This window comes from Erithacus rubecula (assembly GCF_903797595.1).
Source record: "Erithacus rubecula genome assembly, chromosome: 13".
Classification (NCBI taxonomy): Eukaryota; Metazoa; Chordata; class Aves; order Passeriformes; family Muscicapidae; genus Erithacus; species Erithacus rubecula.
The window spans coordinates 9,979,688-9,997,363 of NC_136665.1; the positions used below are offsets into that span (position 1 = coordinate 9,979,688).

At 40.5% G+C, this 17,676-nt stretch overlaps 1 protein-coding gene across 4 annotated transcripts in view; it reads left to right on the forward strand.

Annotated features, from left to right (window-relative positions):
* The window catches only part of CHCHD6 (coiled-coil-helix-coiled-coil-helix domain containing 6), a 106,985-nt gene that overhangs the window by 59,694 nt on the left and 29,615 nt on the right, over window positions 1-17,676 (forward strand). For 2 of the 4 annotated variants that reach the window (XM_079316601.1, XM_079316600.1), the window contains exon 7: window positions 11,757-11,892. In XM_079316601.1, the coding sequence (XP_079172727.1) occupies window positions 11,757-11,892 (136 nt within the window). Of the gene's footprint in view, window positions 1-11,756; window positions 11,893-13,081; window positions 13,103-17,676 lie in introns of those variants that run through there. The other 2 variants (XM_079316602.1, XR_013775674.1) reach the window with 2 other exon arrangements.

The following is a 17,676-nucleotide window of genomic DNA, read 5'->3' on the forward strand; positions in this document are numbered from 1 at the left end:
TTTGTCTTCTTTTGAGTGTTACATTTAGATTAGCTTCTGAGGATTAAATGTTATTACAGTCCCTGAATCTGTTAAGGGGAAAGAAAAAAACATCAGTAAAGAGGTTATGGCTTAGTGCAGCACTCTAGATTTAGCCTCAAAATACTGGTTTGCTTTTTTTTTTGTTGTTGTTGGGTGGTTTTATTTGTGATTTATTTTCTTTTGTGAAGGTGGACTTATCACTTAAAAAAAAATATTTATTTTCGTAGTTGTTACTTTTGGATGCAAGAACTAGCCTGGGTGGGGGTGTGACTCCAAAAGGTAAAGCTGCAGGAGTTGGGTGAAGGGATTAGGAAGCTGTTAAAAGATAAAATTGTTCTGAAGATGAGTTTTTCTCTGAGATCTCCCTGTAGTTTTCAGAACTCCTTCTGAAGTTGCTTACTGATGACTCTGTTGCTTTGCATTTTGTGCTGAGAGGGCTGCATATGCTTTGTGCTGTTATCAAGGAGTGCATAAAGGATGGCAGTATCTTATCCTGATGGAGATCAGCTGTGAATCCAAGGCAGCTTTTTAATGGAGAAGCTGCCAAAGAGATTTACTCCATCTAGGATTTACTATGTAAGACTTTCATTTAATGGTCCTCAGATCTTTAAGCTTTATGGACATGAGTATTTAAGGTGGTTATGTTAGAAAAACCTGCAAGTAGTAAGTATCCTCCTGGCTGAATGTGGAGTAGGAAAGCACACTGACTCAGTGAGGGTAGGGGAAGAAAGTTCATAGATGGATTCCCTGCTGGCAACAGAGAACACATGGTTTGCTTTTGGTACTCATGGAATTGAAAGTTTTATTGAATTGCACAAGATTTTATAAGGCCCCTCTGTTTGAATACAAGATTAACTGAAACCTAGAGAAACCACTTTTTTTTGTTTCTTTATGTAGATCTGAACAGTTTATTAAATGGTTATGTGGTGATACTTGAGTTTGTTAATCTTGAAGTCTACTGTGAGGCCTTGGGTATATCAACAGAGGACTGTACCCAGGAGACAAGGTCTGAAAAAGTTATTGTATGGACAGTTGTGAAGCCAAAGGAGAAGGGTAAAGACAGCAGAGTTTTCAAACAAAATTGTTGTGGGGTTTCTTCTATCATTAGATTAGATAAATGATTAATTTAGTGTTGAAATTAAGAGCCTCTCCAACAGGGATTTTAGAGTTTCCAGGAATAAGAGATTGATTATTGCTGGAAGCTCATCCATAGCCTTACCTCAACATAGTGCTTTTGTGCCCTGCAATGATGATACCTTCACCAAAATTATTTGACTTCATCCCAGTCTTGTTCTTCCCTTGGTGCTTGGTTTGTGCTACTTGTTCCTTCTTCTGTCTATACTGAGTCTGTTTCATAATCTTTAAATAAAGAGATGGGTTATTAGTCAAAGCTTTTCTATTTCTCACTTTTATAAAGTTGCTCTTAATAGGAAATTAAAATATTCTCTAAAAGATTATAATTAATTAGTTTCCTCAAAGTAATTTTGGAAGGGGGTGGAAATATATGGGTGAATTTTGACTTTGTGTCATTTTACATGGTGTGCATTTTACTGAAATAAAGTTTCTGATCATTTTCAGTTCTGCTTCACAAAGTTATTCACTCATTACCTTAGCATGTAAACGTTTTCCTTATGAATTCTGAAAGGGCTATTGTTAAGCAACTACTTGTACCAGTGCATTGATTTCCTAGCAACATATATTCCTTTACTGCTTTAGGAATATGGTATGTAGAAACAGAAGTTGAATATTTGCAGTGAATTTGCATAAATTTTCCAATTGGGCCAGATTATTCTTTTTCTGAACCAAATTTTAAATCTTGAAAATTTATTATATTGTGTGCTTTGAATCTTCTTTCTGAAGTTCAGTTCTTGGGGATTACTGAAAGATGCTGCTTCTAAATAAGATTTTTGTTTTGGCCAGTTAGTAAAATGAGTAACATTCAATCTAATGTTCACAGTATTGTGTTTCCTCTCATGCATGGTGAGAGATGAGTCCAATGAACTGAAATTGCAGTTCTGTTAGCACTGAAAAACTGGTGTCTCTTCAAAATTGCAGGAGCATTTCTTCACTGCTACGTTGGTAGAACTTGGACATTTATAAAATAAGATCTGAATAGCAAGGACTTGACAAGAAAAGGAAGAGGTGCCAAAAACTCCATGTAGTCTGTTAGGGATGTTTCTGTTGCTATTGATTTTTACACGAAAAGCACTTGTTTTCTCTAGTAATGTTGCCTTTATAAAGCCCTTAGATCAGAGTTTGCTGGCAGGCCAAATCCAGATTATTTTCAAAAGCATGGATATTTGTGCAGCTGTTAAAACAAACCTCAGTCATACTTTGTGCATCAGAAGATGTGAAATATTTCAGTTCACAGCTCTTTATTGTGGAGAATACAGTGAAAATAAAAGCAGATCTCTGCCCTCACATTGGGAATTGCATATTCCAGTGTGCACCATGGTAAAAGCAAGGTTTCTCCAGGTTTTTTAATATCTTATTCTGTATTTACAAATAATGGCAGATCCACACCAAAATCCAGAACTTTTTTGTGCCTTTGGCCTTCCCCTTGGCTGAGCTGGGAAAGGTGTCATGAATATAAATTAATGACCTAGCTTAGCCTACTCCTGCTGTGTTTTTCTGCCTCTGTCTTCAATGTGTGTGTGGTGTAGTTTGCTGCTGGTGATGGCATGGGGCTGTTCTGTAAAGGACTGAGGTTAAAGTTGTCTGGGGAAGCTTTGCAGAAAGAGTGCTGAATTGAAGATGTCAGAAGCAATAATGCCTGGGAAACCACTTGTTACCATTGAATTAATGACTTGTTTGGTAATTAGCAGCCTGAGGCAAAGTTGAGGTAACACTCTAACAATCTGGTCATTAATTCAGTTGCAACTGATTTCAAGGGCAGTGTTGCTATTTTGAACAGTAATTGTGTTCCTGATTCTGGATTATACACACTGTGTCCAACTGTTGAGTCAGTCTGTCCCTGAAGTCCTGGAGGGATGGTAGAAGACACCAAAGGCAAGGACCAGTGGGGGAAATTTGAGGAAACAGTTTGTCATGTAGGCCAGAGCTTCTACTTTTTTGTCTTCTGAGGAAATAATGGTGCATCATGGTGATGCATCTGCACAGGGGAAGTTGGTGGTGTTTAATGCTAAGCTGATGAGTGTTTGAATTCCTTTTCTCCCTTATAGAAGAGAAAAACCATCTCTGCTTCAAATGGGGCTTCAATAACTGTAATTTATTATTTAATTGTTTGTGTGGTTTTGATCATCCATGAAATTACTCTGATAAAATGGGTTTCTAGGCTATGGGATACTCAGGCTATGGTGAAAGAATCCTGCTGGGTTTGATTCTTTCTCTACTTGTACTTTTCTTGTTGGTCCTGGCAGTGTCTCTTGCTTGCATGTCTGGGACATATACCTACCCTACCAACTACAATTCAAACTAATTTGACTCAGAAACCTGGGGTTTGGAAGGCAGGAGCATTTGTTCAGGGATGTATATTGTTTCCTTGAAGAGAGCTGGTCACTGTTGTGCTGCCTGCAAGGACCACCAGCAGCACACTGGAGCAGCATCAGGAGGCACAGGCTCACATCACCTGAGATGCTTCATGTGCTCTTCTCCAGACTTGGTACCAGGTTATCTAAATTGTTTTCTATAAAGTTTTTTTCTGAAGACTTCTTGAGTTTTCAATATTTACTTAAAAACAAAAACGAACAAAGAAAAAACCCCAACCTCCCCCCAAAACCAGACTTTTAAGACTTTTTTTTTGGTTTTTTTTGCATTGAAAGCACCATTATTGGTGTTCTCTGAGGGATGAGTAGCTGCTTAATGGAGATCTTTGCTGAGTCAGTATTCACAATTGCACAGCTTGGTAAAAGGGACACTGTGGTTTCGAGGGTTAGGGAATGTGGGCAGAAGCAAGGGGATTTTTTTTCTTTAAAAGGTGTATGTTTAGCTTCAGACCCCACCTGAACTTTAACACCAGTAGCTTCAATTTCCTCTCTAAGTTTGTTTTGGCATCTTTAACATCTTTCTTACTACCACTTCTGTCAGTGCAGAATATACCAATGGACTCACATTTTTGTCCATCCCTTTGTGTTGCATGAAGTGAACTCTAGGAACCTAGTTCAGTGCTCAGTGGCATTTTGGAAAAGTAAGTGATGATCAAACAGGTAGTCAGGGTTTTCTTTAAAAAAAAAAAAAAGAATATTTCATTTGCAGTGTGGCTATTATAAGATCATCTCACATAGGAGAAATTTACTGAGCCTGCTCTCCCTCATTTAGAAAACTTTCTGGGAAGATATTTAATAGACCAACAGTTCCCCAACTAATTCCCAGACATTATAGCACTGTCACAATCCATATATTCCTAGAGCTTGTGCTGTGTATCTTCTACAGATTTCATGCTTTCCCTTCCTGACCTGAGATCTTAACCAGTTTTTAGATGATGTTTTTATCTGGAGAAAGAAAATCCCTATTCGGGTCACTTGTTGGGTTGTGTGTTGTTTTCAGATTCAGTTATTGCTTGCTATATTGCTTTTCTGCCTTGTGGGAGCTGAGCCAGCTTCCTTTCTGATTCAGAGAACTCCTTCCAGCAACAAGATTCTGACTCATTCCTGCTTGGCTTCCAGAGACTGTTTTGCTGCTAACTTTAGGCTCTTCATCTTTGCTAGTCAACTTTTAGTAGCTTGGCATCTTTGGGAAAAAATGGTGCATGGCTTTGTGGGCAGGAGATCCAGTTCTGTTAACTTCTGTATCTCTTGGCAAGTGAAGGAAGAGGCAGTAGTTTTCCTTTTATCTTCCAAACTGGCAGTTTCCCCATAGCTCAGTATTCTACCATCATAATCAGTAAAAAGTTTACATCCAAATGTACATTGGAATTATCCACTTGTGGGGAAAAGTCTCTCGTTATTCTAAAGCACTTGCCATCTACCATGCAGAATGCTAATAGAGGAGATTAGTTATTGCATTTGCAGGTTCAGTAGTATAAGGAAAATTTTATTTTATATGGTTTAGTACAGTTTTTGTTTATTGCTACCCTTCTGCTTTCCCAGAGACCCACCACCATAACCCCAGTGCCCACAGTTTATGGGGTCTAAGGAAGTCAGTTCAATCTGCTTGAAACTGCACTTGGTAAGACACAATGAAATATAAGTCAAAGTCTTTCAGGATCACCCATGACTGAATGGGAAATGACCACTTGTGTGTGAGGATGGACTGTGTAGGAGGAGAGGGGAATTTGTATAACACTGGAGTAGTCAGGTGGGGAACTGGAACCAGCCCTGGTCAGGTCACACAATCTCTTTGCATCAATTTCATGAAAATGAAATGAAGTTGTTGATTTCCAAAATTAGAGGTTGTTACAGAAAACTGCCAGGTTTTAGTAACTTTCATCATCAATCTGTATGTTTTAGAGTTTGGGTTTTTTGGGATTTTTTTTTTTCATTTGGTGAATGAAATGTGGTTGGGGAAAGCTGTTTCTGCCAAATGCAGTACAGTGACTCAGCAAGTGGCTGACACTTGAGTCTTGGACTTTAGTGGTAAGTTTTGTTCTCAGTGATAGAATCTAATTACTTACACAGAAGAAGATTTCAGAACAACTTCTGTGTATCTGTAATCAAAAGGAAAGGAGGTATCTGTCCTGGGAATAACAAGGGTGCAGTGAGTGCATGAACTCCAGTGGGGAATTTGGTGGAAGTTTAGAACAAGCTGTCAAAACAGGAATTAAGATTGGAAAGTATTTGAGTGACAAATTTTATAGGATCACAGAGTCACCCAGAAACTCACAGTACTTTAAAATATTAATTTATTTGATACTCCATGAACAATGTATGGAAAAATAGAGTCAGGTGACCTGTAGTTGAAATGCAGCTGTCAAGGGGGAGAAAGAGAGAGGGGAAATACTGCAGGTGTGCAGGAGTGTGCTGCTGACAGTGTGACAAGGCATGTGAAAGAATTTAGACAGGAATACAGCAACTGAAATTTGGAAGTAGCACCCCTGTTCTTCTGAAAATTGTCATGAGGTTTCACCTTTCCTTTGAGTCTATCCCATCTTGCTCTAAACAGTATGTTACTTCTGCAAGCTTTCTATTCCACCTGGACCAGTGGCAAAGCCTGAACAGTGTTTTGAATACTTGAGGCTGATCAGAAATACTTCCTTCCTGATCACATTCATTTAGCCTCATGAGACATACATTTGTTTACACTCTGCTAGGTTATGTAGCTTAAACATTAGTGATTTTTTAGTAGACTTTTGGATAATCTATTAAGCTTTTTCCATCTCTTATTTCCCTTGCCACCAAGATGCAACACAGCTCTTACCTCTTCCATTCAAACCACGTTATCAGGCTGACGTGCAGGATCAGGGAATCCCATGGCTTGTAGTGAGGGCACAGTGTTTGCTTTGTGATAGTGCAGCATCCTGCAGCCTATGCTGAAAGTTAGCTTGCCTGGCTGTTTGTTCTGTGCTGATGAGTTTGTTATATGTGAATGAAATGCTTCAATTGTGTTTAATTTTCTGCTGTAAATGTCAAGGATGCAATAATGAGATAGAATGAAACCTTTCTATGTGCTGTGTATTACATCTGTCTACAGTCATTTTTCTGACATGTTAGAGAAACCATCAGAGCCAATTGCTACCCAAGGGAAGATGCAGTTTTTACAGGTCAGTTAACCACCTATTGGGTTTTATATGTGTACAGTGCAGCTTGGCAGCACACCACATTTATGTGACCAAAGCATCAGTGAGCTTAGTCAGAAATGTGTGTAATGGACCCTGGATATAAAAACATACTAAGCAGCTATACCACGTGTCTGATTCCTTCCCAACATGCAGAAACTGCTGCTGTGTGCCCTGGGATTTACTGGCAGGGCTGCCCATGCATCTCATTGCTGGTGTCTGGGGCTGTCTGTGCTGTACTGACAGTGGTGACTAATGTGGTTTGCTCAAGCTGGTTCAGCATTGGTCTTAGTCAAATAATGCAGCAGAAAGCAGCTAACCCAGTCATTGGATTTTGTAGCCCATAAGAAATTTCATGTTGCTGGCCCATTTAGGTTGCTGCTTGCAGCTCTGTGCTGGAGCCAGCTACTGTTGAGTTGACTTATATGAGGGACCCTGTGTGTCTTTGTTTAGCAGTTTCTGAGCAGAGGTATCCAAGTGTCTGAGTTTAGAAACCATCAGCCTCTTCTTGAGTTTTTTGTTCAGCTTGAATGGTTTCCCAGAGTAAAATGTAAAAAGAAGATCTTGCTCTTAAAGACTCCATCTGGAATTGCTGTTCTTCCCAGTAAAGCCAAGTGATGGTGTGTTACTCGCTGTGGAGTTCCTGATTTTGCACTAGGCTAAAGAGCTGCCAATTCCTAAAGCATTTAAGTTGTATATCTGCTTGGGTAGTCTGATCTTCAGCTGTGTGGAAGGACCAGCAAATGCACAGACCTCTCCCAGCTTTCCCTTGCTTTCCAATACTGAGTCTATAATTCTTTCAAAATGGGAACCTGTCAGCTGCACCTAAGTAGAAGCCATAGTTCTGTGTTTGAAACCTTCTGTCTCTGGGTCTGTATCCTGATGATACAGCCTTAATTGCTTTTTGCAGTGAGTTTGGGTGTTTGTCTTTGGAAACTGTTGCTTCTTGATTAACTGATGGACATTTAGACCAGCACTTTTCTTACTAGTGCAGTGCTTATGATAGAAATTCTCAAAGAACCTTGCTTTAACCTCCCAGACACTTCATACTTCTTCATGGGGTTTATATCCATGTAGGAATGAATTTGCCAAGATAAATGAATGCAGTTATTGACTGAAGCAGCTGTTACCTGCTGCTATTGAACAGTTAGGAGAGGGTTAAGAAGAAAACCTCTTCTGAGCCACTAGATTGGCCCTGACTAAGATGAATGTCTAATTCACTTCCAGCGTCCTTACTGCTGCCAGTAATAAAAAGCTTGCTTCACATATTCACCCCACTGCAGACGTTTCTCTTAAATTAAATATCAAGAGGACATATAATAGCACGATTCCACGCCAAGCCAATATTATCAGATTGATGTCAGCAGTGATAATAGAAGAAGGATAAGTTGATGAGATTTCATTTATTAAATAAAGGGAATATGCAGTGATAGAAAGGATTTGGTAACTCTCGATGTCAAAATGCAGCAAGATTGTGCTCATTCTGTCTTACCTCAAGGGATAGTAGAGAGAAGGATGCCCTTTGTTTGATTCTAAGAAAACCTTTCTCTTCTTTTCCAGACAAAGACCTGATTTAAATCTCTCTGTAGGAGGTGGAGAGGAAGTTCTGAAATAATGGGTTTCATGTGCATGTAGCCTTCCTGCCCATTGCACAGTGGCAAGGCAAAGGTTTCTTTCCTCTCTGTGATCGGGGCGGCACTGCTAATGAATTTTACTTCTAAATCCATCTTTTCCTTTTTTTTGATCTGTCATCCTTTCTCCTTTCCTCCTCTTTTAAACAGATGAGTGTGTGTTACTCATTTAATCTTTCATATTCTATATGTCCTACATGTATTTAGTTCCAAGGTATTGTCAGAGCTTGTCTTCTGCACTCCTGTCTGCAGATACTGTACTGTTACTTCCAAGCCCAGCCTTTCTCTGCTGCCCTTTTCAAGCTGCTGTAAATGAGCCTCTTACACCTGTTTTGATAATAGTTGTAGCAGTTGCAACATATTTTATTTTAGACAGAGGCCAACTGTCTGCTTCATTTGGTGGTGGCATGTGCTTAAAATGTTGACCCACTTTAGGAGAAAGGTCAAGCATACGAGTCTTCTCCTAGCTGTATATACAATCCTCATCATTTCCCACTGTTTTCCTTCTCTTTCTTATGAGAAGTAATAGTAAAAACCCTCAGTGACCCTCAAAGTGTGGTCGGGTGTCCAGAACATAAATTTTTCTAAAGATTAGTTAATGCCAACAGCCTTGAGCTAGGCTAAGGGTGAAGGGAGATAGTTGATGAAAGTCCATCTCCTTTGGAACTCAACCCACGATGTCATTGCATTCTACAGATGTTTGTAGTTGGATATGCCACTGCTTTAGTTCCTTTTTGTCTCAGATATGTAGGAGGAAAGCCAGACCCCTGTAAGGTGCAGCTGTTGTATGTGCATAGGGCTGCAGTTCCCCCAGTGTGGAAATGTTGCAGCCTGAAGCTGAGATTTAATGTGAGCAGGAGAGTGACACCCTCTTGATTCAGGGAGAAAAGCATCTCAGGCAACTGTTCACCAGAGCACTTCAGGTGCCTCTTTCCAGTCCTGATGAATACCAGAACTAATCTGCTGGATGTGGATACCTTGTGTACTCCCAGATTCTGCAGTAACTTGTATTGATAATTGCCTAAACCAACTTGGCAATTTGTTGATTAGCGTCTCTAATTCTGTGTTGAGAAGCTGGTGCAATTGATGCATAACCACAGCTTGAGGTTTTATTTTGAAGAAATGAAGGAGAATAATCTTGTTATGATTCTGGGTACACAGTACCAAATAAATCCTCCCTGTGTTGTGGGGAGTGGTGTGTAGGAATGCTGGTTTAAATACTTGCTGGGCAATGCATACTGGTCTGTGCTGATTGATCCCCTGCCTCTGGTAGGCTTTAGGCAACAATACTCTTTTTTTGTGGCTTCTTGCTCACCACTGGCTTTTAAATAGCTCTGTGAGCAGAGCACCAAGGGGTCTGTTAAGGACAAGGGCCACAGACTTTGCAGCTCTGTCTGAGTCCACAGATGGGTCCTAACTTCATATTTATTCTAGGCAGTGGAGACTGCTGCCATAGGAAGGACTGTGATCTAAAGCAAAACACAATTCCTGTAGCTCTCCCTGCTGACAATGACAACCTCTAAATATTTCTGAGATGTTTGTACCATGTTGTTCAGTTCAGATGAACACAAACTGGTTTCTGGTGTGCTGTACATTATAGCTCTTCCAGGTTTCTATATGAAAATTACAAAATGCCCTTCAGTTTAACATCACTGAGTTTAAAAAAACTAATTTTAAAAGTCTTAACTTTTTCAATGAATTGAGGGATTTGGTGGTATTTCCTGACCTGGTATTGTTTGGTATCATTTCCACAGTCTCACTGATTTGATTAGAGTGATATTAAAGTTAGTGACAAAGCAAAATGCCAACATTATGAGTTTCTGAAGCTCTCTCTGGGTTCTTTTCTATCCCAAAATTTGAAGATTTTTTTAGGATATGGATTTTCGAGGCTTTAAAGGTGATTTGCTATATAACATAGAAATTAGAAATGAACACTAGCCCTTAGGGACTGTGCATGGAATAAGTTTCTTCTAAAAGCTGTAAGATTAGTGAAGAGTTAGAAAAAGAAGTCTATGTAGTATCTTTGGTTGGTTTCTGACCCAAATCTCAGTGTTGTAGAGCTGTCATACTGATAAATTCCTACTCTGTCCATGTATGTTGGCAGTAAGACTGAGGACTGAAGAAGTATCAATTAGAGTATATCTCAACCAAATTATTGTGACCCAGGTTGCTGATATAGAAAAGACAAAATTTTTCTTCTTTTGTTCCTTCCACTTCTTTCCTGAGCACCTTACACAGATATGCATGATTTGGAAACTCTGGTCTGAGCTCTGCAAAATCTTTTAGAAGATCTTTGTTTAAGATTTCCTGTTTCTTAGAAATCTGCTTCACCTGAGATACTGTGACATGCCCAGGGTCAGGTCATCTTTTCCCTCTCTCTGGCTTGCTATCATGCCCTTCTGCTGAATGAATGCCTGTTTTTACAGTGGAAATGAATACATCATAGCATGGCATTAATATCTGTCTGTAGCATCCAAGTGCTTTGGAAAGAAGAGGTGTGTTTGATATTTGGGCACAGATCTCTAAGCATATTGGGGCAGGAAATGCAAGGAATTAAATGGATTTATGGTTTAGGAGATGACATCTGAGGATTACTACACCTGAGCATATGTTCTCTTATTCTCTGGTATAACATACCATAGCCATGGTGCTGTGAATGCCTGCAATTAGTGTCTGCCTGTCTGTGCAGCTGATGTCACTGTTGTTACTGTGTTTGTGCCATTGTTGTTGGGATTGTTTTACAATGACCTTCCCCTTTATTGGTACTGTTGCTGATGATGTGCCATATGTACACATGCATATTAGAGTAAAAGAACATCATCCTTAATTGTTCTTGGGTAGCTGTCAATGCCATTTACAGAGTATGAGTACTAATTTATGCAGAAATACAAAGAAACAGATATCTGGTCTTGCTATTATTCTATGGGTTTTTTTCTAGTCACTAGGAGAATTGCAGTGCTTCCAACCATGCTGGATTTCTTGTAGTGTTTAAATAGATGAGAATTCAATAGATGGAGGTGGCTTATTCAACAAGTCTGTTCAGTTCCTTGTCAGACTGTTACAGATCTAGTGCAGGCCCAGCCAGGATTCTTGAGTTCTGCCAAAGATTCTCAGTGTGAGTTGAGAAAATCATTGAAACTCTTGGACTTGGGAATTTTTTCCTCCTGACTGCAGGGGAGAGATGATGTTTTATATAAAGGTGAAACAGCCTTCTACACCAGCTAAGAAAGGTCATGTTCCTTCTTTCTGCTAAGTACCCTGGATTTTTCAGCTGAAAGACACTGTTGGTCATTTGGTGATTGCTGCTCCCACCAGTTTCTCTATTAGGACTACATGACTCTGGCATAAAATTAATATGTGTATTGCTAGCCAAGTAGTAAGTGGTTGAAAACTCCTCTTCACACATCATTCTGTGCTTGTTTTCCCTGCAGGAGGAGGCATGCTGATCCTGTCTGTGTAAACCTGCAGTCTGAAATTCTGAAGTGCTTCCGAGAAAACAAAAATGAAGTGCTCAATTGCTCGGAGCTGGCGAAGGAATATCGGCGCTGTGTTAGTGCAGCTCAGAAGGTAACAAAAGCTTCTCTGTTGTACTGGCTGGCTTTGCTGTCTTGTTTTGCATGGTGCTTTCTTCTGAGAAGTGTTTTTGAGAGCTGTGGTATCTGTTAGTCAAATTGCAATCTTCATAGGAGACAAATCTTCCTCGGAATCTATTTTCCCACGTACATTCCACATTTCCCAGTCACACTGTGGTATGTCCCAGCTTCATTCCTGTCAGTGGGTCCTGTTCTACTGAGCTGCCACCAAAGCAGTAGAACCAATGCTCCCAGGTTTCAAAGTCAGTCAATGATTTCCCCTAGTTTTACCACCTTGGATGTTGTATATTGCAAATAGTAAGTAAATGAATTTTGGCAATGTTTGCAACATTTTCAACAGGCTCTGAACATCTCCTGTGGAACTTCGCGGTTAGAGGTCTTGCTTCTTCTCATTGCTGCATGGGGAAAGGTTCTGTACTGGGGAAAACTGCTGTCTGTTAAGAAAATTCCACACTCCTAAAAACTCTTCATCTTGTGTGGGAGGCCAGGAAGTCTTATGGCTCTTCCTTCTGAAATGCAGAGTCCCAGTAGGTTCTGTTGATGCCTTAGGACAGTGGTTGCTCAGTACCTTGGAAGAATTTCTGACTATTGAAATAAGTGAAGGGGAAAAGAAAATGAACTATTTGGACATTACAACTAGGGTACGATCCTGGGCCATGTGAGAATTCGGTGGGTCAGGTGTCCCTCAAGGGCAGACTTTTCTCTTTTGTTTTTTGGGGTTTTTTGACAGTAGAAAATTCTCCAAAAAGTGCTGAGAATATAGTAAAGAGGATGTAGGGAAAAGGATGGTGATAGAAAATGGAGACTTCTCTCATGGGATTACTAAAGCAAAGGGTGGGGGAGAGGTGGATATTTCTTGGGAGCAGAGTTTCTCTGCATTAGCATTGTGAGGGGAAGCTGTATGCCTGATTTAAGTATAACATGAAACAAGCTGCCAGCCGGCTCCCAGAAGAAGCCCGACAGAAGGAGATGGGAAAATTGTCAGGATATATTAGACCAAATGTTGTTGCTAGTCCTAGTGGAATTTTTTTCCTTCCTGTTTACAAAGAAGGTCTTTGTATGTCTGCAAATCAGCAAGGTTAAAGCTGCCAGGGAAAGGGCTTTTCTCTGATATCTCTAAAGTCCCCAGTTCCCAAAACATGTGGTTTCTTTTTCTTCCTCAGCTTTAAAGTGGTGCCTGTGCTGCTGCTGCACAATCCGTGCCCCTGGTTGCTGTGTGCAGAGCATTGGTGCAACTATTGCCAGCTTCTGTTATCCTCCTTGCCTCCTCTAAATCAGGCTTGTAGCCTTTTCAGTGGAGTATATCTTTAGCAAATGCATTTACCAATACATCTTTATTGCATGCAGTGCGGGTGGAATGTGATTACCAAAGAAGACAGATTGCATTAAACTTCAGCATATTTGCAAGCTGCGGCTCCAACCCGCCTGAGAAAGGGGCTGGGATGCTGCCAGCCCTGAGCCCCAGCCCAACATTATTAAAGAGTAAATTGGAAGCCAAATGACTGGTAACAGTAGAGGGCAGTGAAAGATCCTAGTTAGCTTGGATCTTTTTTGGATTTGGTGGAGATTTTTGTAGGTTTTCTTTATAAACCAGAAACTGAGGGTTGTCTGGTTGTCTTCGTTCCCAGAGTCTTCAATGAACTTTAGGATTTTCCTCTCACTATTATTAGAAACTACCTGGAAGGAGAAGTGCATAAGACATGGATTTGTTGTGGATGATGACAATGTGGCAGAAAATCTTGCTATGTTTTAATAAGGGACTTGAGAGACTAAGGAATAGGTAACTAACACCTTGCAGCTAGATATAGACACTAGAGGTACTTTGTACTTCTGCAAGTACAAATTCAAATACAACTTTTGTAAGGCAATATGTCTTCTGTAGTTCCCTTTTGTCCCAGGAGAGTTCAAGCCCTGACAATTTGCCTTACTGCTCTTACTGACTCTTCTGACTCCTGAGATACATGTAGCAGTCACAAGCTGTTGTTTTATCATGTAGAATTAAAACTCCCTCCCCCCTTCCCCTTTTTAAGCTGTTATTTTTCTCTAAGTTTAAATTAGCATCTTATACCAAATGGCTTTGTCTCACGCATTCCTCTTTCAGGAAATTCAGGTTGGAGGAATGTGGGAAAGAAAGGCCAGACTCTCTTAATTTCTTGGGTATTTTTTACCTTTTTTTTTAGAAACACAATTTGTTTTTTAGTGCAGAAGGAAATGTAATCAAAGCTGGATGTGTGACTTCAGCTCACTTGCATGGGGGTGATTTGTTCTTCTGCTTTTTACTAAAGATTTTATAAGGCTTACTGAATATTCTTTAATGAAGCATCTGGTTCTCTGCAAGTTCCTTTTGATGGCTGGTAAAAATGTCTCCAGGGCATGGTATACATTAGAGTCAGAGAAAGCAAGCTCTAGATTTCTAGACTGAAAATCGCAGCTTACAGTGGATGAGAATAATTCTTTGCCTCTTCCCCCCCTTACTATGTTTGTTTGAGACCATTCCTTTGGACACCCATTTCCCTTTGCCTGTTGTGCACATTTCTCAGCCAGGAGCTGAGATACACCCTCAGCTATTTCTGCCCCATGAACAAATATATCAGCTAATCATTCAATGAGTTTTAAAATTTATTTTCTACTGGTTTCTGGTACAGCCCCTCTTCCTGGAACAGGTTACTTAATTGTGGTGCATGGTAGAGATATAGCTGTTGTTACCTGTTTTGTATTATTGGGCCATCTCTTGTAGCCAATAGAGAGAAATAGGCATATGTAGGGTATGATGCATTTGATTCTAAGAAGTCATCTGAAACAGGCCAGCTGAATTGCCAGCCAGAGATGAGTATTTCCCTCTGCCTCTTGGGAGGCACATCCAGAGCACAGACTACAAAGCTGGTGCCTGTTCTGGGATGCTTATGGTTATGGGAGCAGAATCCTGCTCTGGTTGTAGCCAGTAATCTGCCTTTGTAGCCAGTATGCTTTCAAGTTGCCCTGCCTAACGTGCTAATGAGCTTTTCCATTTACACCATCCTGAATGTTGTTTTTGGGCACATCACTGCCATTGACTCAGTGCAGCAGCATCAGCCTTTAGGCACTGGGTTCCTTGCTGCATCCCGTGCTTTGCTTATGAGGAAGTTCTCTGACTTTGGAGGATGTTACTGTGATAGCTCCTGTTTAATTTAGGAGTGTTTTATCTTTTCTGGTGGTCTGTTTCCATGGCTCTGCAGAACCTGAGCTACAGCATAAAAATGGCTGGCTTTAAATCTAATAAAAGCTGGGATAATGGGACAGCTGTAGGAGGGGCAGCTCCCATTGTGTCTTTCAAAATTGCCTGTAGTTTATTGACCGCGAGTTTCACCAAGAACTACTGCTGCCGTTAGATAATGAGAATTGAAAATTGCTGCTGCTGTTTCCCCAAGGTTTTATCTCGTGCCAGTGAGAAGGGGGTGTGGAAGGAAAAAGAGAGTGGGCAGTGGAAATCTGCGTAATTTCTTAGTTTGGGTCCAGATGGAAGGAGAAAACAAATGATTTTGTTTTATAAAGTCTGAGTCCTATTAGTGAATTGCTTCCCTCCCCTGTGCAAATATGCACTCACATGCAAGTTTTTTGTAGTGTTTGTGACCCATTCTGCTGCCCTTGCATTCTGTTCACACCAGCAAGCAAATCTGAATTGAAGACGAATTTTAGTTGGTTACTTTGTTATGTAATCGGTGTTTAACCAGGGAATCTCTAACCAGCTGCCATTTGGAAAATGAGGCCTCAGGTGACCATATATTAATGTGATTTGAGATTTCAAACAGAACCTGGTTCCTGCAGCTGTGTGCAGAAAAATGGCTGTTAGTGAAGAGCATGTATCCCTTCTTTTCAGGAGTTTTCTTACAGTCTCTAGGTGCCTGTCTTTCACAGAAGGACCAAGGTGCAGTTTTTGTGCTCTAGCTCCTGGCCACACCAAGCTATCAGGAGCTGAGTACTCAGACATGTGTTTTCCCTTATCAATAGGTGCTGTATACATTGAGCTAGGAGCCTTTCATAATCCTGCACTCTTCCTCCCTGTTCTGTGTCCAGCTTCTCACAAATCTGCTATTCATAACAAAGGTAAACCTACTACTGTCAAGGCTTTAGGGCTTGTCTGCATAAGGAAATTACTATGCAATAAACTGATGAGATTCTCTGTGTATGAACATTCAAAGTTTGTAATGAAAGTGCAGGGAAAATTCACACACATTAGCTGTGAGTCATTCTGCTGTGTGCAAACAAGCCTTTGCTAAATACTGATTGACTGAATTCCAGTGGAGGGAGACTTAACATAACCTTGAGTCGTCTGTATTCTGCTTTGCCCTTGACTATAATAAAAAGGAATGTGGTCAATTTATTGCGTTTACATTTCCAAGTGATCTCTGTAAAAGCCCAGTTCCCTTTTGGCACACAAAGCAAAGCATTACTACTCTGTTGGAAGTTTGTCTCTAATCTGTGGGCAGGGACTTAGCTTGCTGAGAGGATGCTGCAGGTATTTCTGCAGTGTCCTGTCCTGATGGAGCAGTTTTGCTCAAGCACTCTTGATCCTGCTGAAGTGTGGCCTGCTGGGAGCTTTCATTTCTGCAACTTGGATCTCTCTCTGCTTAAGAGAAACAGGGTTGGATGCCGTGGGCTGCACTGCAGGTATCTGATCATTCTGGATCATCAGGCTTTTGCTAAAGTGATGTTTCCATTCTGTGGATTTCAGAGTACTTTATAGATAGATTGTGTACTTATTGGGATAGAGAGGAGCAGTCAGTGTGTGTGGCTGGAGAAAGGAAGTTATAGAAAGGTCTGTATCTGTACTCTAGAAATTAAGGATTTCTCCTCCCCCTGGGATTCTGCAGGAGTAGATCTTGGCTGTTGCAGCCTCATTGAGGAGATCTATCACATGGTGTGCTGCTTGGAATACAATATAACTTGAAAGGCTTTAGGGTTGTTTGAGCTTTCTGGAATTCAGGTTTGTAGTTTCAGATAAATCTGTGTGTTTCCTCTCTGGAGGGTGCTGTGCCCAGCCATCCTCAGCCAGGTATGTGGCTGTCCTGCCTCCCTTTTGTCAGTTGGTCCTTGCTCAAAGAGAACATACCTGTAAAGGGCTTGTCTTGCCTTCTCTGTAAAGAAAATTCTCTTCTTTTTAAAAGCTTTCTCTCTTTCAACCTTTATTTGTGCAAATGCTGTTTTGATAACACTATCAGAGGAGTTTGACTCAATAAATGGTCTCCACAAGGGAACTGGGGGAGAGCTGCAAGCTGCAGGCAGCTTCTGTTTGTTTAGTTGTAAACACAGAGGAGCAGTGGATTAACTGTACCCAGGCATACCCTGACCTGGTATTTGCAAAGGTGAAGAGGATCCATATTTTGCTTCTAATTATGAAGGATGGAAACAGTTATTGTTTTGATTTTCAAGGCAGCAGCTGTAGGTTCTGGCGAGTCTTGGGTCTATACATAACACTTCATATCCTCAAGAGTTCACTGGTGGATAAACTAAAAATATAGAGCTGCCTGAAAGAACATAAACCACCATCCTAATATATGAGGCATGTTCCAGAGTAAATGCTGGCCTACTTAAAATGGAAATGTCTGCTGTCTGTACCTGGTATTTATGAAACTGGAGGCATAAGTTCTTTATTTACTCTGTCTCAATACTGTGTTCCCCATGGTCTGGTGTGTTGTGAGCATTTATTAACCCACATGAACAAATCCTTCTTTCTGTCTGCTCTTTGTAGTCCCTATAAAGTCCAAACCTCCTCAAGTTT